We start from the raw sequence: 18612 nt of genomic DNA on the forward strand, positions 1-18612 counted from the left end.
TCAACTCATTTCAGTTGGAGGCCAAAGGTAAAAGTAGCCATGAAGCATGTGGAGAAATTATAAACCAGAGCATTTAATGGTCCACATCTAAAATACGGAATTGTAAGGGGAAAGAGGACCACTCAGCCACGGGTGGGGACCTTACACAGAAGGGAGGAATGGGAGAGGCCAGTGCTCCTGACGGTGGCCAGGTGGTTGGGAAGGCAGACCGTGCTGGACTCTGACATGTGTCCCTCTACACATCTGGCCTTGCCGGGCCTGGGCAGGCGGGAGGCAGACATGTTCACACTGAGGAGTCACAGAGCTGAGCAAGGGAGCGTGGGGGACAAGAAGGGCCAGGCGCACATCTGAAGATCCCGTATTATCACTGCCATCTTTTACATGTCATGTGAAGGTTTCCAGTTCATCCTTGTGGTCCCCCCTTGAAGGACAACCCGTCATGGTCACTGTTTTTGCGTCCTATCTGATACCAAGATGACCGCACTTCCCACAAGGAGTCCCAAAGAGCCATTCCAAGTGGGAGGGAACCCGAGTTCACAGCGAGGCCATGAAACATAGGTGCCTGTGACTCCTTGGCCGGTGTGTGTCCTGACGACCCACCGGGCCTGCCCTCGCCCCCAGTGTGCAGATGGCAGCAGTGGCAATGGGACATGCGTGTGTGACGACGGCTTCCAAGGCTCCCGGTGCCAGTTCTGCTCTGACCCCAGTAAATACGGACCTCGCTGTAACAAAAGTAAGTGTCACTTCAGGGCCTCCTGCCGGACCCTCTTACACAAAGCCAGCCAGCGCACAGGCCTGGCAGTAATTAATCAGGAGGTAATTTTGCTTGCCATATGTCATTGTCACAGGCATTTTTTTCCTTTTGTTTCTATTAGTGCCTATAGTTGTCCATAACAGGGGAGTTCATCTTGACATGTGACATCCCCAGTTCTTCCCCTTTCCCTCCCCTCCTTCACCTTGATCCTCTTCCTCTATTCTGCTGATTTCCCTTCTATTTTTTTTAACTCTGTGCATGATAGTTACACGTAAAAGTGGAATTGACTGTAATATACCCATGCACGCACACAGCAGAATTTGTTAATTTCGTTTCTCAGATCGTCCCCTTTCCCTTCCTCCTCCCTCCCCTTCATCTCCTTCCTCTACTCCACTATTCTTCCTTCTGTTTTCATGAGATTCCCCCATTGATCTAAAAGAACTAAAATACAGACATAAGAATGTTTATAGTAGCACAGCTCACAACAGCCAAGTTATGGATAGATAAAGAGAGGTGTATCTCCACAATGGAGTATTATTCAGCCATAAAGAATGAAATTATAACATCTGCTTGTAATGTCCTCCACTAATGGAACTGGAGGTCATCATGCTAAGTGAAATAAGCCAGGCTCAGAAAGTCAGGGTTGAATACTCTCTCTCATATGTGAAAGCTAGAGAGAAATGAGGAATAAAAAGAGGGGATCTCATGCAAATAGAAAATAGTGGAGCTGAAAAAGGGGATTGAGGAGGAGGGAGAAGGAATGGGAAAGGGGAGGAACTGCAGAATGAACCTGATCAAACTGTGCTGCGTGGAGGTAGGAATGAATCACGACAAATTCCACTTTGACATATAACTATAAGGCACCAATTTCTAAAATCGCAGGCATCTGTTAAGTGCTGCTTCTCAAGTGGTAGCAGGTGCCAGAAGACTTGGCCCCACCTGCAGAGTTCCTGACTCATTAGGGTTAGGAAGGGGCCTGAGAATGTGCATTTTTAACAAGTTCCCAGGGGATGCCAAAGGGGAGGCACCCTTTGAAAACTGCACATCCCTGCAGCAGTCGTGGGTCTGCATCAAGAAACAGGCTTGCTCTTTCAGCTCCTCTGTTTGCAAGACGTATGACCTAAAGCAAGTTATTACCCCTCTCTAGGCCACCAGGTCTTCATTTGTAAATAATGGTAACACTAGTAACTAGTAACTCGCAAGGTTAGTGCCACTTACAAATGGAAAGTTCTTCTCTTAGAGCAATGCTTAGCAGATGCTGTGTGCTAAGTTAGCCTATGATTAGGCTATTACTATTATCTTTTTTTTTTTTTTTTTTAGTTGTCAGTGGACCTTTATTTTATATATTGTTATGTGGTGCTGAGAGTCAAACCCAGTGCCTCACACATGTAAGGCAAGCGCTCTACCACTGAGCCACAACCCCAGTCCTACTATTATCTCTTATTGTTGTTGCTGTTGTTGCTTTTATCCTAAGTGCAGTGGTATAAGAATCAAGAAGCTTGCAGAACATGTTAGAAAGTTCCAAACAATGAATATTGAAAAAAAAAATCGGACATGATTTGAGAAAAAGGTATGAGGCTTTTAAAAATGACATCCTGTGTATATTTAAATATATGCATTTAAAATACATATTTCTAAGCAAAGGTTAGAAATGAACATCAAAGTGAAACAAATAGATAAGAATTTTCCATGCAGTCTAGACAACTGGAAGTTAAGTCCTCCACCGGCAATTTACTGACTGTATTACCTAAAGAAATGTCTCTCCATTTCTACACATACCAAAAATGAAAATAATATTGGTGCAGTTGTCCCTCAGTATCCTTGAGGAACTGATTCCATGACCCCCATGGATAATAAGATCTATGGATGCACAAATCTATGCAGCATTTGCATATCTTCTCATTAAACCATTCCTAGCTTACTTATGATGCCAAAATACAATGTAAAAGCTATATAAACAAACTGTTGTTGTAGTGCATTATTTAGAGAATAATGATAAGAAGAAAAGTCTTATATATTCAGAATAAATACATTTTTTTTTCTTTTGGTCCCAGGGATTGAACTCAGGGGCACTTAACCACTGAACCGCATCCCTAGCCCTTTCTTGGATTTTATTTAGAGACAGGGTCTCACTGAGTGATGCAAATTTTTTCAGAACATTTCTAATCCAAGGGTGGTTGAACCCATGGATGCAGAATCTGACTGTTGAGAGGATAGAGTGAGATCATAATTTGGAGATTTTAACACAGAGCTTGCACCCAGTAAGTAATCCATAAGCAAAGCCACACTCATTGCCAACACAACTGATCCCACACATCAGATACCAAGCACACGACCTTCCCCTCCCCCCTTACTTTACCCGTCTTCACAAACACCCTCAAGACAACAGAAACCAGAGCACAGCACAGTCAGGGCTGTTGAATCCTATTTTATTGTTCTTTTTTTTTTTTTTTCAAATATTGTGGTGGGGTTATTTTTTTCCTATGTTCTGAGATGAAAAAGAGACATTAATTCAAGAGATTCAATGTTGGCATTTGTCTGAGGCCTTTGGGGCAGGGGGTGGGGGCTAGGGCTGGGGCTGGGCTTCCAGTTCCAGTGCCTCCCATCCCAGGTCTGTGGCTGCCCACAGCCTCCCAGGGGGATCTTGTTCCTTGCAGGTTCAGCCTGGCTTACTTAAAAATTTTTAAGTAATATTTTGTTTTAAATCCAGCTGTGGTTTTCCAGAGCCCCTTGCTTGTATCTTTCTTCCCTTTCCTGGTGGTGGCCGCTGATTCCTATCCCATCAGTTCTTTCTGGGACAAAGTCCTGAATCCTTGCCCGCTTCCTTGGAGAATCTCCATGTCCCTCCTTCTCACTTACATTTGCACAGGCGCCAGAGTCTGATGAGCTGGGTCTCGTTGCAATTGTCAAGACCTCTACTCAAAGGAAGCAGCTGAAGTTTAAAATGATAGCAGAGATGCAGAAATGCCCGTGAATATAATAGAAATAGACTTTGGACACCCCGGTACAAGTCCCTGCTTGGGGACTTGAATCGTTAATGGCAAGCTGAACAATTTTGTTCACCTCTCTGGGCCTCAGTTTCTGCATCTAGAAAACGGGGTTATGAGGGTACTTACTTCCTGGGGCTGGTGACTGTTTATGACATGGTACATGCAGAAGGCTGGGCCCATGCCTCAGATAAAGTCAGGACCCAAATATTAACCACTGGTTATCATGGATTTCTGAGATCGAGAGTGACACTCGAGCCCATCTGGGGCTCTGCCAGCCTGAGAAATCACTGTTATTTATCCTAGAATGTCTTCAGGAGAAGGTGAGAAATTTCTTGGCTAAACTCCCCACCCACAGAGGGGTTGAAGATGAAGTTCCTTGGCCTCTTTCCCAGCAATATAAGCCACTTCCTCCCCACCTCCCCACATGGATGTATAAAATACCCTGGGGACCAGGTTCTCCTCCTGGGTGGGACGGTTGGGCTCCCCGGGCTGAAGGTGGCCTGAAAAATAGTGAGGCACTAAGAAACAGCAGCCGGTGGCTTCCCTGCATTCAGGAGAGGCCCCGCTGTGACAGGAGAGGGAGGCCAGAGGAGGGGCGCCCTGCCCTGGGGTGCTCCAGGCTGAGCATCTCCAAGCCGTGAGTGTCTCCATTCCTTCTCTTCAGAATGTCTGTGTGTCCACGGAACCTGCGACAACAGGATAGACAGCGACGGTGCCTGCCTTGCTGGGACATGCACAGATGGCTCCGCGGGGAGATTCTGTGACAAGCAGACATCAGCGTGTGGGCCCTACATGCAGTTCTGTCACATCCATGCCACCTGTGAATTTATCAACGGGACAGCCAGGTAGGTCTGAGAAGGAAGACCCCTGACAACCCATAGTCTCAGTGCCACCGTTAGATGGAGACAGCCCATATCTAATTCTTGTGCATAAAGGCTTGTTCTCTCCGACTGATGTGTGGCTTTTGTGGAAGAATGTCAGACTGAGCTGGATTCAAATTGAAGCATTCTCTGCTTTGAAACATACCAGGTGTGTGACCTTGGGCAAGTCACTTAATCTCTCTGAGCCTTACTTCTCTTATTAATATTAATACCTGCTTAGCAGGGCAATGGTGGAGATTAGAGAACTGAACGTAAACCACCCAGCATCAGGGCTAACCCATTATAGAAATCACCTGGTGACAAACTGTAATTAAGATCACACATGTGAAAGCAATGAAGATTTGCTACCAAATTCCAACCTTCGAAGGCACCTTTACCTTTCCTAAGGCTGTTAATAATTGCTCTCCTGTTAAAGGTATCTGGCATGAAATGGAATCTTTTGTCAATGGATTGCCGTTTATTTCTTTAATACTGCCTAAAACCTCCTTGGGCTCAGGGCATGAGAAATGCCATAGGGACCTTTTCTGTCTGGAGATATGCGGTTCCAAGGCAGTCACCCCCCAAAACATCGTGGGGAATGCAGAGGCTATCTGGAATTCCTGGCCCTGTTCTTATACCATTTCTCTTAATTCATATTTTTATAGTTATTTGCTTCCTTGTTTTGATCTGTTTTCCCCACTAGACTGTAGTCTACCTGAGGCCAGAGACTGGACTTTGCCTTTTCCACAGTTGTTCTATAGAACATCTTCCTGAGGCCTTAGGATCTGCTTCAGTGCATAAGGCAAACATCGCACATAATCAAAATTACCCTAGGAACCTCTTCAGTCACCCACAGAGGTCTGTCTGTATGTGCCATGTTACCTTGGGTAGGTCAAACGCCTTGGAAAGGAGCAAACTATTTCTTCCTGTGGACGCCAGATAAAGTGCACAGCTCCTCTAGGAACCTTGATATAGGAGAAATATTTTTGTTAACTTTGGAGAGTATCTCTGAGTAAGTTACAGTAGGATGTTGAGGGCCACAGCCGAGTAGGGATGACGCATGGCATTTTTGCCAGAAGTAGTGGTTGAGAGGTGACGCTAGAGAGCCATTAAGATGATGACTTTTGAGTTCTGGCGGAGTTCCCATTGAGTTCCGCTTGAGCTCTTGCGGAGATTCCCGGAGAGCTCCCATTGGTTGGGGAAGTGCGGAGGAGGGATTTTCCGGTTGCTGGTTCCTGGAGGAGCCGCGTGACTTTCGGGGGAGTTCCCAGGAGCGTGTGTGGAGTGTGCTGGTGGAGTTCAGAAATAAAGTTTGTTCCTGCTTCAGTGGCTCCTGATTTGTGCCCAGCCAGACTGCGGCAGTAGGACATGGTGGAATCATGGAGCCATGGAGCTGTCAATAGATGTCGATTGGTTGATTGAATGAATGAATGAATGGCCTGCAAAACATGTCAGTATGGAACATCTTGAGATGAAGCATTAATGGGTCAGGGAACTATGTCGGCTCAGACAATGAGGCACCTGAGAGTGTTGTTTGGATAAAAAGAAATATCTGAGGGGTCCAATGGGGGAAGAGAAGTTTCACTGTCACTTTCAAACATTTCAAGAATTGTCACATACAAGAGAAAGCAGAGCTGTTCTCTGCTGGACCAGAGGGAATAACTAGCATTGAGCTGGGCAAGTTCTGGTTCAATAGGAGCAGAAAATCTGGGTCACACAACTCTTAGGAGGGGGGCCTTGTTCCCACCCAGGTATATCTCACTCTAGACCCCAGAAGTACCCTAGCCACCTTCACATGCTGCCTTCCTCCACGAGAGTCAGCTGGCCACCTGCCTGGCCACAGTGGCTCACCCCTGGCTGACCGACCCTGTCCTGAGTGGCTGGTGCTCCTCACTCCAGGGCTGATTTTGTGCATTCTTCTTTGCAGCTGTGTTTGCAAGGAAGGATATGAAGGGGATGGGGTGCGGTGTTCTGAGAGGGACCCTTGCGTGGGATCAACCCCAGGAGGCTGCAGCCGCAACGTGAGTGTTGGTCTTCATTTCCAAGCTGCCTAGGTTTTTAGGAAATCCTGAGGGAATGCATTCCGAAAGGCAGTGTCTGGCTGGGCGCAGTGGCTCACACCTGTAATCTCAGTAGCTCAGGAGGCTAAGGCAGGAGGATTGCAAGTTCAAAGCCAGCCTCAGCAACAGTGAAGTTCTCACACAACTCCTCTGGGGGGGGTGAGGGGGGGCTTTCTCTAAATAAAATACAAAATAGGACTGGGGATATGGATCAGTGATCAAATGGTCCTGAGTCTAATCCAACCACCTCCCAAAAAACGAGCAGTGTCTGATTGCCCTTCCTATGCACAAAGCACTTGTGATTGAGGTTGAATTTTAAAGATGGCTGCCATAGGCTTTCTGAGAACTTTAACTCCCTAAATCAAACATGCAGGGGGATTTAGACCCTTTAAAAGTTAGCCTGAGAATCCAATATTGAGATCAATAGTAATAACTCTTGACTTAAACTTCCCAGCTTATAAGGGACCTTAATGTACCTGATCTCATTTGCTCCCTGCTCCAACCCAGTGAAGTAGGCATTGTTATCCCCATTTCACTAATAAGAAACTGAGAGAGGGGACATTAAGTGACTTGCCCTAATTGTTTTCAAGGGTGTAGCCAGAAGCCACCAATGCTTTTACTAATACTTTGGGAATGTCCCCACCACCCAGCCCTAGGCACCTCCACTCTTTAACTAGCATCCTTGTTTCCTCTCCTGCTGCTCACAATACATCATGGCCCACCCACAACCAGAGTGGCTTAAAGTGAATCCGATCTTTTCCCCGGGCTGCAGCCCCTTCAGTAACTCCCCCAGGCTCTGAGGATGAAATCTAGACCCAACTGCCTGGTCCCAGCCACCAGGCTCCTCTTGAGCAAACCCACCTGCCTCAGACAGCCCATCTCAACGACTTATGTGCCTTTCCCCTCCCACCTGTCCTTCAGCCTCTGCTGTGGTCATCCCAGAAATCAGGGGTTGGCATAGTGGTTAGAGAGGGATCTGGATTCCTGCCTCTTTTGTAGCTGTGTGACCTTGGGCAATACCTATATCCCCATCTGTAAAACAAAGACCATATCAGGACGATTGTTTATACCTACCAACCAAAGAAAACACTACTGGCTTAACCAACAACACAAGGATGTGAGCAGCGGTGGCCATTAGCAGGCCAGCTCCAAGCAATTCTGTTCTCTAAGTCTTCTTTCCATGGATGTTCATGCAAATAAGCATCTCAATTATTTCCACCACACTCCTTGTGAATTTGTGTTTCTAGAACATACCTCTGGATCCCTCTTGACTTTTGCAGTCGTGTGGCTGGGCTGAGGTTCAGGGTCTTGCTGCATCTCTTCCTCCTGCAGGCAGAGTGCATCAAAACCAGCACGGGGACCCACACCTGCGTGTGCCAGCAGGGCTGGACAGGGAACGGAAGAGACTGCGTGGAGGTCAACAACTGCCTGCTGCCGGGCCGAGGTGGCTGCCACAACAACGCAACCTGTTTGTACATAGGCCCTGGGCAGGTAGGTTGGTCTCGGAAACAGAGAGGAAGCAGGCTTCCTGCGGTGACTTCTTCTCCTGGCCACTGAAGTACTTTGGCTAGAAGTTACTGTGGCTTTCTTCTATCATGTGTGGCAGTGAGAATGCGTTGTCACAACAAACCTATGACCTAGGTTTCATTATTATCCCATCTTATCAAAAGGAATTGATGCACCAGGAGGCTAATTTGATCACATCACCTAGAAAATTAAATCATGTGAGATTTGCACCCAGAGAGACTGGCTCCAGAGCTGCCCTTGTAGTCACCACGCTGGACCACACTTTATATGTGTGATTGCTCTACAGCTTACTGACCATTTCCACTTGGCTTCGTTTCATGGAGACCAAGGCAGGGAAGGCTACTGCAAGGGTTGTACAACAAGAAGATAGTCAATGTCACTCAACTGCAAACTTAAAAACGTTAAAATGATCACTTTTGCCATGCATATTCTAGTAGACTTCTTTAAAAGAGGAAAAGATAAAATTCAATTCAAATTGATTTAAAAAGCAAAGGGACTATTTTGGCTCACACAACTATAAAGTCCATGCACAGGTGTGGCTGCAGCATGATTCAGGGCTCAGCGAGCAGCATGAAGGAGCCACACCTTGACCCTGCTGCTTCTCAGGCTCCTGGGTGAGGATGGTCTCCTGCAGCTTCAGATTTACACCATCACAACACTGAGAAGAACAGAGAACATTTTCTAGTAACTTCCACCTCAAATCCAGGATTTGTTCTCTTTCACTGCCTCAAAATGAGTGTGTTCACCACCCTGCTCATCGGACACTCCCTGAGCACAGCTCCAGAAATCGCGCTCTGTGACCAGGCTGTGGGATGTAGTGACAAGCCCGAATTCAAGTCCTGTGCTCCCACCCTTGGCTGGAGGAATCAGAAAAATATTTTATTATGTAGACCAAGAAAAAGGGGAGGATATCCCCAAAGTCAAAGCAGAGTACAGTTTCCAGGAGAGAGAATAGATGTGGGCTGACAAAATAAATTCCCTCCCTCTTTGATCCAGTGCTTCTCGGTGCCTACTCTGGTTCAGCCAATAGGCTCAGTGCTGGGGACAAGAGATTACCAGGGCCAGGACTCTCAGCCAGCCCCAGAGAAATACAGTCTGGTGCCAGGTGACAGACAAACATAGGAAAAATAAAGTGATAGGGGCTGGGGTAGTGGCTCAGTGGTAGAGCACTTGCTTAGCATGCATGAGGCCCTGGGTTCAATCCTCAGCACCACATAAAAATGAAATAAAGATATTGTGTGTCCACCTTCAACTAAAAAATAAAGATAAAAAAAAAATTTTAAATTAAGTGATAAATGCTGCAAGATCTGTGCAGAGGGAGTCCCACGGTCTGGTTGTTCCACAGCGTCTGGAAGCTGGTTTCCTACTGATCTTTCTCCTTTCTCTGACAGCAGCCGCTGCTCCTGGGTCTGCAGTCAATGAGCTTTCAAATGTAGCCACAGGAATCCTAATGGAAGAGCTCACTGCAGTCTTATATCTCGCTGAGCATTTAGTTAATGATTGCATTAGTTTTAGACTCCTCACTCAAATTGCCAAATTGCACTTAAGCAAAGAAAAAAAATGTCTTGGTGTCTGTATTTGTTTTTAGAGCTATTGTAACAAAGCAGCACACATGGGTGGCATAGAACAACAAGAGTATCATCTCACAGTTATGGAGGCTGGAGGCCAGAGGTCAATGTGTCATCAGGATTGGTTCCTTCTGTCCTTTGCCTCTCCCCTAGCTTCAGGTGGCTTGATGGCCATCTTCTGTGTCCCTGGGCTTGTAGACACATCACCCTGATCTTCACCTTCATGTTCACGTGATGTTCTCCCTGGGTCCATGTCTGTCTCCAAAGTCCTCCTTTTCATATAAGGACACTGGTCATATTGGGTTCGGGTCTTTTCCAGCATGGTCCCATCTTAACTAATTACAGAAGAGCAGCCCCATTTTCAAAAAAGGGAGTCAGAACTTCAACATATGAACTTGAAGTTGAGGGGACCTCAATTCAACCTCCACAGTATGGATCCTCTCTCTGCTGCATCTTCCTTTCTACAGATAAATGTTAAAAGCATCCCGATGGGGGCAGGGAAGAGGGAGACAGAGACAGGGAAGGTTTCTTTGTGACATATATAAGAAACAGAATAGACCGTATATAAAACTGCCCTCAGTTAGGACTAGTTGGCTTGAAAAGTTTGGGTCATACCAAATAGATACTAACCTGCATGTGCTTCTGTATCCTGTATAATTGTATAAATGATATACATACTTACCTTATAAAGCACACATACCAGGTAATACTTGTGCTTTTAAAGATAATGATTCATAAATGGAAGTTCTGTTCACTTCTTTCCTCAGCCTAAGGGGTTGTCTTGTGCCGCCTCTGGGGTGCATGTATCTGCTTCTGATACTAATCCCCAAGTAATTTTCCACCAAACACATGCACACCTTCCCACCTGTATTCAATTCTCCTGACATTTTCCCTCAGCTTGAATGACCTTTGCCCCTCTCTTTACCCCCTGCCAAGGATCAGCCATGTCTCACTTTCCAGAACATTCCCAACCCATCCTGCCTCCTCTGAACAATAGCAATCCCATCACATAAGCACCTCATGTGCCAGTGCAGCCACAAAACTTCTAGTATCTCTTGTTTAGTATGTATTAAGGTTGGACCCTTCTTATTTATTTTTATGTACTTATGCTTTGTCTTCCTCTAGATATATTGTGGGTTCCCTAATAGTTCCCAATACCTGGGGTTTTTTTAATCCATTAAAAGAATTGCTCCTTTTTACAATCATGTTTTAAATTCAAAGATATGGAATGACAATGGAAAACATTTTGGAAAATAGAAAAGGAGGAGAAAATTAAGATCACTCACAATGTCCCCACAATTACCATTGATATGCTGTGTGTTTGGTTTTTCTGGTCTGTTGGGGGGGGGACAGGGATTGTTTTAGTTTCCTCTAATTTCTGTAATCACAGTTTTTCTGATTCCTCATCTATACTGAACCCTCATTTTGTCATACGACCCATCATCTTCATCAAAGGTACTTAATAGCATGATCAGGGCCACTGCTTATATAGCATAGCTTCTGTAGAGCACAAAGTATCTAGCCTATGGGGAAGTGGGGACTGAAAGGCAGACGGCACCCTGCCCACCAAATCCTGCGTCCCAGTATGGGACTAAACCTTCTCAGAAGAAGGGGCACTTTTTATTTACATGAAGGTGCTGTCCACCTATAGAGCCAGTTACCTGTGGGTTATCTATGTGGGTTGTCTTTGCCTTACTCAAATTTACCTACTACGGAGGGAGACCTTTTCTAGATTGAACAAGGTGTCCTCTAGGCTAACAATAGCTCTGTACATGAATCTCCACCAAGTTGATACCCCATGGCTTTCCCTTTCTCTCCCAGGTATGGGGCCATCTTTTACAATGTGATGCTATTTAGGCTCTAAATTCTCTCCAAGACTATCTCCACAGGCCCTTCTGGGGTCAAGCATTCAAAAAGAAAGTACCAGGGAGCTATACGACTGGGAGATGTAGTGCAGAACATGTAGACTAACAGCTCTAAAATCTGATATCAAACAAAAGACATCATCAGTATTCTGTAGGAGGGCCTAGAAACCATGGTTTCTGTCATTTATTTTCCTGTGTCTTGGGAAGGCAAAGGCTTGGAAACTACTTGCTTTCAACAATCCCTTTTAACTATGTCTTTGGAATTGTAGAATGAATGTGAGTGCAAGAAAGGATTTCGAGGAAATGGGATTGACTGTGAACCAATAATTTCATGCTTGGAACAAACTGGGAAATGTCATCCACTGGTGAGTTACTTGACTTTTTGTCATTACTTAAAAAAAAAAAAAAAAAAGCTTGAGAAAGAAAGAAATTAGGTTATTTCTTATCAGAATCCCTCATGCTCCCAAAGGGAGCCCCTAAGCAGAATATGAACAGTTATTGCAATTTTCACTCCATTTCAAAGTTTGGAAGAACAGATGTAGGGTTGCCAGATGAAATACAGGACACCCAGCTGGATTTGAATCTCTGATATAAAAAGAATAAGTTTTCAGCAAAAGTAGAGCCAAAATTTTTAATGCATAAGGAAAGCTTGTACTAAAACTTATTCATCATTCATCTGAAACTCGAATTTAACTGTGCCTTGTATTTTTAATTTTCTAAATCTGGTAAGGAAGAAAAGAAAGAATTTATTTTTAAAAATGTCTTCATTGGTGCATGATAGTTATACATAATGGTGAGGTTCATTCTGACATAATTATAGATGCATGGAGTATAATTTGTTCCACTTCAGGACTCAGTACTTCCTTTTTCCTCCCCTTCTCCCTCCCCTCATTCCCTTCATTATTCTACTGGTCTTCCTTCTATTTATGTGTTATTTTTAATTGGTGCTTTTGTAGATACACATATATGTGGAAATCACTGTGATATATTTACATAGGTACATAGCATCATTTGGTCAATTTTATTCCTCAATTCCTCCCTTTCTCCACCCTCTCCCCTCCCCCTTAATACCTTCCTGTATTCCACAGATCTCCCCTCTATTTTCATGGAATCCCTCTTTTTTTTCCTCCTTATTTTTCTCTAGTTTCCATATATGAGAGAAAACCTTCAAGCCTTGACTTGCTGGGTCTGGCTTATTTCGCTTAACACAATGTCCTCCAGTTCTACCATTTACCAGCAAATGCCATCATTTCATTCTGCAAAGAGAGAATTTCAATGTGGTTAAATAAGAGTCATGCAGACAGGAGCCTTTCCCCGCAACACTGAAGGGTCAGTGGGTCCCTCCCACCCTCTTTCAGCCCACATGTGTGCATCTCACCAGACGGAACATGTTGTCTCACTGACGTAATTCAGGTCTAACTTTCCGCTAGGAAAACAAAACATGTCCTTCACTTTGGTTTCATCAGGCAACCTGTCAGTTTGCTTCTGCTGGTGTCTGGAGCTGTGTTTGTCAAGAGGGTTATGAAGGAGATGGCCTCCTGTGCTATGGAAATGCAGCCGTGGTAAGTCATCGGTGAAGGACTTAGTAAGGAATGAAGACAAACCCTAAGGAGGGCTGGGGATGTAGTTCAGTGACAGAGCTCTTGCCTCACTTCTGTGAGGCCCCGGGTTCCATCCCCCACACCACAAAAGAAACATAACACAGGGCAAATAAACCTCTTAAGAGCTCGCCTTGAACATGCTCTATCTGCTACACATTCTTTGCTCCAGGAGATTTTATATGAGGCAAGGTGCTTCTCACAGAAGCCATACAGGCTCTGTGGCATTTTTCATGAGCTGCAGGGAGTTAACTTTTATTTGGCACCTTCTGGATGCAAAGTAGTCCTGACTCCTCTTTCTTGCTAATTTGTCTCTTCTTCGCACGTCCCAAATGAACGACTGACTGGCCTTGCCAAGCTGCCTGGTCTGTCCTGCCTACACGGAGTCTCTCCCACAGATACCCAGAGCACCCTGGGCTTACCGCTGTCAGAACTGTGCATGTGTGGGTGTGTGTGAGTGTGTGTGTGTGAGTGTATGTGTGTGTGCATGTGTGTGGGTGCATGGGTGTGAACACCTTTGTATCAGTCATTTTACTTAGTTCTAAACGTGCCACAGTATTTCATTTAAACCCTCAACAATAGGCTGATGCTATTAGTGCTCATCTTACAGGTGAGGAAACTGAGAGGCTCAGCAAACTTGCCTGCGGTCAGTGGCCATCTAAGTGCAGAGACACTTAACTGCCCATGTAGAGTATTCTATCCATACAGCCTGGGTCACACCAAATCGTCACTGTCCCTGCATTGGTCCATCCCCTCCAGCACTGAAAAATAAACTCCAGAGGGAAAGTCTCCATCTTGTTTCCTAAGCCACTCGTGTTGCTTGCAAATATGTGTCTGAATGCGACATTTTCTCGTCACTTCCCATTGCTATTTGGTTCCCCCTCCTCCTCTCTCCATGGGCACAGCAACACTCCAGGGTCAACCTCCTAAACTCAGAGCCCTGCTCCACTGCTGGTCCCTGGAGATGCCATGGCATCCGACAGGCAGGATGTTATTCAGGGCTGGTCCCACTCAGATCAGGAAGCAGCTAACCGACGCCCTGGCACAGAGCTCAGACTCCCACACTTTTTCTGTGCTGTCCGTGGGCCACATTGCTTAAGACCCTAAAATTCTCCTCTCACCTTGTCCCTCACCTTCTGTGGAAAATAAGGTGGCCATCAGTCAGGGCCACCCCCTCAAAACTTCCCCTTTAAGGGATTATTCAAGCACCTCAGTCCTCATGCTTGTTAACTTTCTAAACTTTTTACATGTATTTACGGATTTATTAAATAGCCTCAGCTGCCTTCAACCAGGAATTGAGCTCTGAGATTTCTGGTCTTGATGTAAATTGGCATATAATATTGCTCTTGCACTTTGGTGATATTAGTTTTCTAAGTGTCATCATGAACGTTAAGTTATCTAATTTTCTTAATCCCCGGAGGAAAGCCTTGTCAGATTCAGGTTTCAGATAAGACACTTGTGTTCTCAGAGAGAGTAAGTAGCTTTCTCAAGATCACACAGCTGGTAAATCGCAAACCCAAGAATTGAGCCCTGTCTTTTTTAAAACAAAGTCTCGAGTTGTTGTTGTAGTTGTTGTTCACAACCAGCAGTGCTGGTTATCTTTTCAAGTCTTTTCTTCCTCCAAAGGAATGCAAGCTGTAGAAGGGCAGACCCCACCTTTGCCCTCCCTATCCTGCTTCCTTTCTGCATTCCATCCCAGCGCCCTGGTGGTGGCTCCATCAGTTAACAAATTCCTCAGTGCGTAATGAGAATTGACTGCATGCCAGCCTCTATTCTAAGCCCTTTAGAAACATTAACGCCTCTAGTTCTCACCCTATGAGCTGGAACTTTTATTATTCCCATTTTACAGATGAGAAAAAGTTGAGGTGCATTAAATACCTTACCCAGGGAACTAGGAAATGGCTGAATCGAAAGAACATGCAAGTGGTTTGAATCCATGCTTCACGCCACCCCCTCAATATAGGCTCTGAAAGGGCCTGTTTGCTGAGCTTTGTGGTCCGCCCTTAGGGTCTATGTGGCCATGTTCTAAATTCAGGTTGTTGCTTTACTTGGAGTTATTGGAGTTAATTCTTTCCTCAATCTGGAGGATAATCAAGCCCCCTTAAGTGTGAAGGTGAAGCTCTGGCCAAATGGAAATTCGGCTAGCTTGGGCACCCATCCATGTCAGCGTCAGGGAGGTGGCCCAGAAAATACGCCCAGCCCTCGAGGGCCAAGTACAGGCTGCCCAGAAATGCTTCTCATTGTTTCTTCTCCTGTGTTCTCTCTCCTCTCTCCCGCCCCTCCTTGCCTGCAATGAATAAGGAATTGTCATTCCTCTCGGAAGCAGCTATATTTAACCAATGGATAAATGTGAGTACCCTCCTTGCAATTTAGTATTGGCAACCTATGTGATTTTAGAAATCTGAAATGTATATGATAGAAAATTGAAAATGCAGCTGATAAGGAGGGAGGGGGTTTGTCCTGAACAGTGGTTCTCAACCCTGAGTGTGCTTGAGAGTCACAGGGAACACACACACACACACACACACACACACACACACACACATATATACGCACCCTTTCTTGGAACCCCCGCCCCCGGCCACCCCGCCAAGACTCTGATCTGCTAGGTCAGAGTCTTGCCTGGGCATCAGTATATTTTCAAAGCTGCCCAAGTGACACTGGCATATAGCCAGAGCTAGGAACTTATGGTCTATAGTGGGGTGGTCAACCTTTGAACCAATTCAAATATATATGAATAAACTTGTTCATCAGATAGATATTTTTAAAAAAATTAATATCATTCATGTTGTAGGTCACCAAGTTAGATTTGGATAGCTGCAACCAGGGATATTTCATATGTGACTAGCACTCAGCTCAACATGCCCAGAAGAGCTTGTCCTTCACCCCTGGAAAGTATCATAATAACGAATCCAGTCCCACCCTAGCCAGCTATCCGAATCTCTGTTCCTCCGAATGCACCAAGGTAGCTGTTCCAGCCAGCCATTGTGATCAATGGTTTAATCCCTTTCAATCAGCACAAGCAAGATGGGTCTCGCCTGGTCAGCACCCACTCTGGGACAGCTCCCTGTCACTTCTGTACAGAGCTGCTCCAATCACCCTCCCCCTATGGGCAAGAGAGGGGATTAAGAGCCCTCTTCTGAGCGCACTGATTTCCACCTAGACCCGTCACCCATGCGGCCACCCATGTGCACATACCTGCCCCGTGCTGTGCCTTATCCCACTCTGACTAGCTCACAAGAGCTGACTGCACATCTTTTTACAACTCCACTTTCAATGCTGTCACGTTGGTTGCTTGAAATCAGCCCCCATGGGAGTATTGACACCTGAGAAGTCAGCAAATGCTACAAACCAAAGTGGTCTCCCCCTCCCCACCCAGAGATCCAGATGTTATGCATAACCATGCCACTGCTTCAACCCAGAGCTGGCTCTCTAGCAAGAACTAGATGACAGTGACCATCAATTTCAGGTTTCCATTCTCTTCCATGTTGAAACTGTTCCTATAACCTCCCCACCATCCTCACTGGAAAGATTTTCCAGAATTCTCATTTTTTTTTTAATGTGTCTGCATATACAGAGAGAGAGAGAGAGAGTGTGTGTGTGTGTTAGTTCTGTCAGGACTATTTCTCTGGCTCTTTATTTAGACTATAGTGCAAAGTACCTATAGTGACTCAAAGTATGACCTGACCAGGAAAACTTGGGTTTTGATAAGACAATAGAATGAGTCTCAAAAGAGAATATGAGTCATCAGCTAGTGGTTAGGATGGATTTGGAGATGGACCTAGGAGGACCTGGCCAGTATCCCTGGAATTACATCACATGCAACATTGTCACCTCTGCCAAGTATGCAGGTATTCAAGTATTCCATTAGTCCCCTAACATGAGTCTCTTTTTTTCCTGGCGTGACTCAGAACGCTTCTCTACGGCTCATGCTGTCCACCACCTCGAACCTCACTGTCCTTGTGCCCTCCCAGCAAGCTATCAAGAACATGGACCAAGACGAGAAAATCTTCTGGCTGTCCCAGAGCCACATTCCAGCCTTGATAAAGTGAGTGCTCTTTATTTTATTCACCATGACCTCTGACGGACATCCGTGGGAACATAGAAGATTGACGTAGGGAAGCCACATGGTCCTTCACATCCTTCAACTGAGCTTCCTCCCTGCCCTCCACCCTAGGTCAGTAAGCTGGCATTATTGACAGGCAGCTCTGTGCGACGCACTGTTCTGCTTTGCATAAGACTTTCATTTCAGCCACCCCCAGCAACAACCCTAAGAAATGGGTGTGGTAATTATTCTTATTTTACAGATGTGGAAACTGAGGCACTGGGTGGTTAAGTAACTAACTCAAGCCAAGACTGATACCTGCATAGGGAATTTGAAATTTGAATATGACCATCTGGCTCCAGAGCTTATTCTCCTGACTCCTCAGTGACAGCACCTTGCACCTGGATATTTCATTCTAACACTATGTTCTGTTGTTTTAGATACCACACACTCCTAGGCACGTATGGAGTGGCAGATCTGCAGAACCTGTCATCTTCTGACATGCTGGCAACATCTTTGCAGGGCAACTTCCTTCACCTGGAGAAGGTGGATGGGGTAAGAGAGCTCTGTTTAATTGAAGCATAGCATCTGTGTTCATATTGTACTTTTAAATTTTTGTGATGTGGAAATTTCCAAGTATATGTAAAAATGGAGCCCCAGGTAGACATCACCTAGCTGCAACAATCAGCACACACCTTTATGTGAGTGCACATGCATGCACACGCACGCGCACACACACACGCACATACACAGAGCAGCTATCCTATGAAATGTGGCCATGTTCATATTGATTGGTCACAAGGCTCCTCCTGACAGACGTAGATGAATACAGAGAGGATGAAGGATGTGCAATTCCAACTACTTTTTTTTGCATCTGGATAACTAAGAACTGGTTATTAGTAACTTACTAACGGGGTCAGCACAGATCATTAAAACTTTACAGGAAGTGAGAGGCCTGCAACAATACCTACTGAGCCCCTACTATGCACAGGCCTGGATCTCAGTGCTGGAGGTCAGGCAGCACCCAAGGGAGAGCCCAGCCCCTGGGAAGCTCATCGTCCAGCATCCTAGAGAGTGTCCAGGACTCTGATTTCAAATCCCAGGAGGAAACCTGGTTACCTGGCTGCAAGTGACCGTGTTTTAAAGCTCTTTCCATGAATTGTACAGACAAGACGACGGTCTACCAGCGACAACTGCTACACAGGGCATCACGGCCACAGTCAAAACCGCCTGAGAATCGCTGCTGTGGAGTGTCCCTGCCTCCTGCCCAGCAGCAAGCACTCGGGCAAGGACCAGTTCAGCTCACCTAAACGTGTGGGGCTCAGCAGATTGTTCAGTTTATAAA

At 45.6% G+C, this 18612-nt stretch overlaps 1 protein-coding gene across 1 annotated transcript in view; it reads left to right on the top strand.

Moving 5' to 3' along the window:
- Positions 1–18612, top strand: part of Stab2 (stabilin 2) — a 153409-nt gene that overhangs the window by 57641 nt on the left and 77156 nt on the right. Inside the window, exons 22-30 of the mRNA XM_076855421.2 lie at positions 622–733; positions 4409–4589; positions 6532–6625; positions 7997–8155; positions 11894–11989; positions 13091–13186; positions 15524–15571; positions 17134–17270; positions 17708–17822. Coding sequence (XP_076711536.2) covers positions 622–733; positions 4409–4589; positions 6532–6625; positions 7997–8155; positions 11894–11989; positions 13091–13186; positions 15524–15571; positions 17134–17270; positions 17708–17822 — 1038 coding nt within the window. The remainder of the gene's footprint in view (positions 1–621; positions 734–4408; positions 4590–6531; positions 6626–7996; positions 8156–11893; positions 11990–13090; positions 13187–15523; positions 15572–17133; positions 17271–17707; positions 17823–18612) is intronic.

The sequence above is a fragment of the Callospermophilus lateralis genome, chromosome 4 (genome assembly GCF_048772815.1).
Source record: "Callospermophilus lateralis isolate mCalLat2 chromosome 4, mCalLat2.hap1, whole genome shotgun sequence".
In the NCBI taxonomy this organism is placed as follows: domain Eukaryota; kingdom Metazoa; phylum Chordata; class Mammalia; order Rodentia; family Sciuridae; genus Callospermophilus; species Callospermophilus lateralis.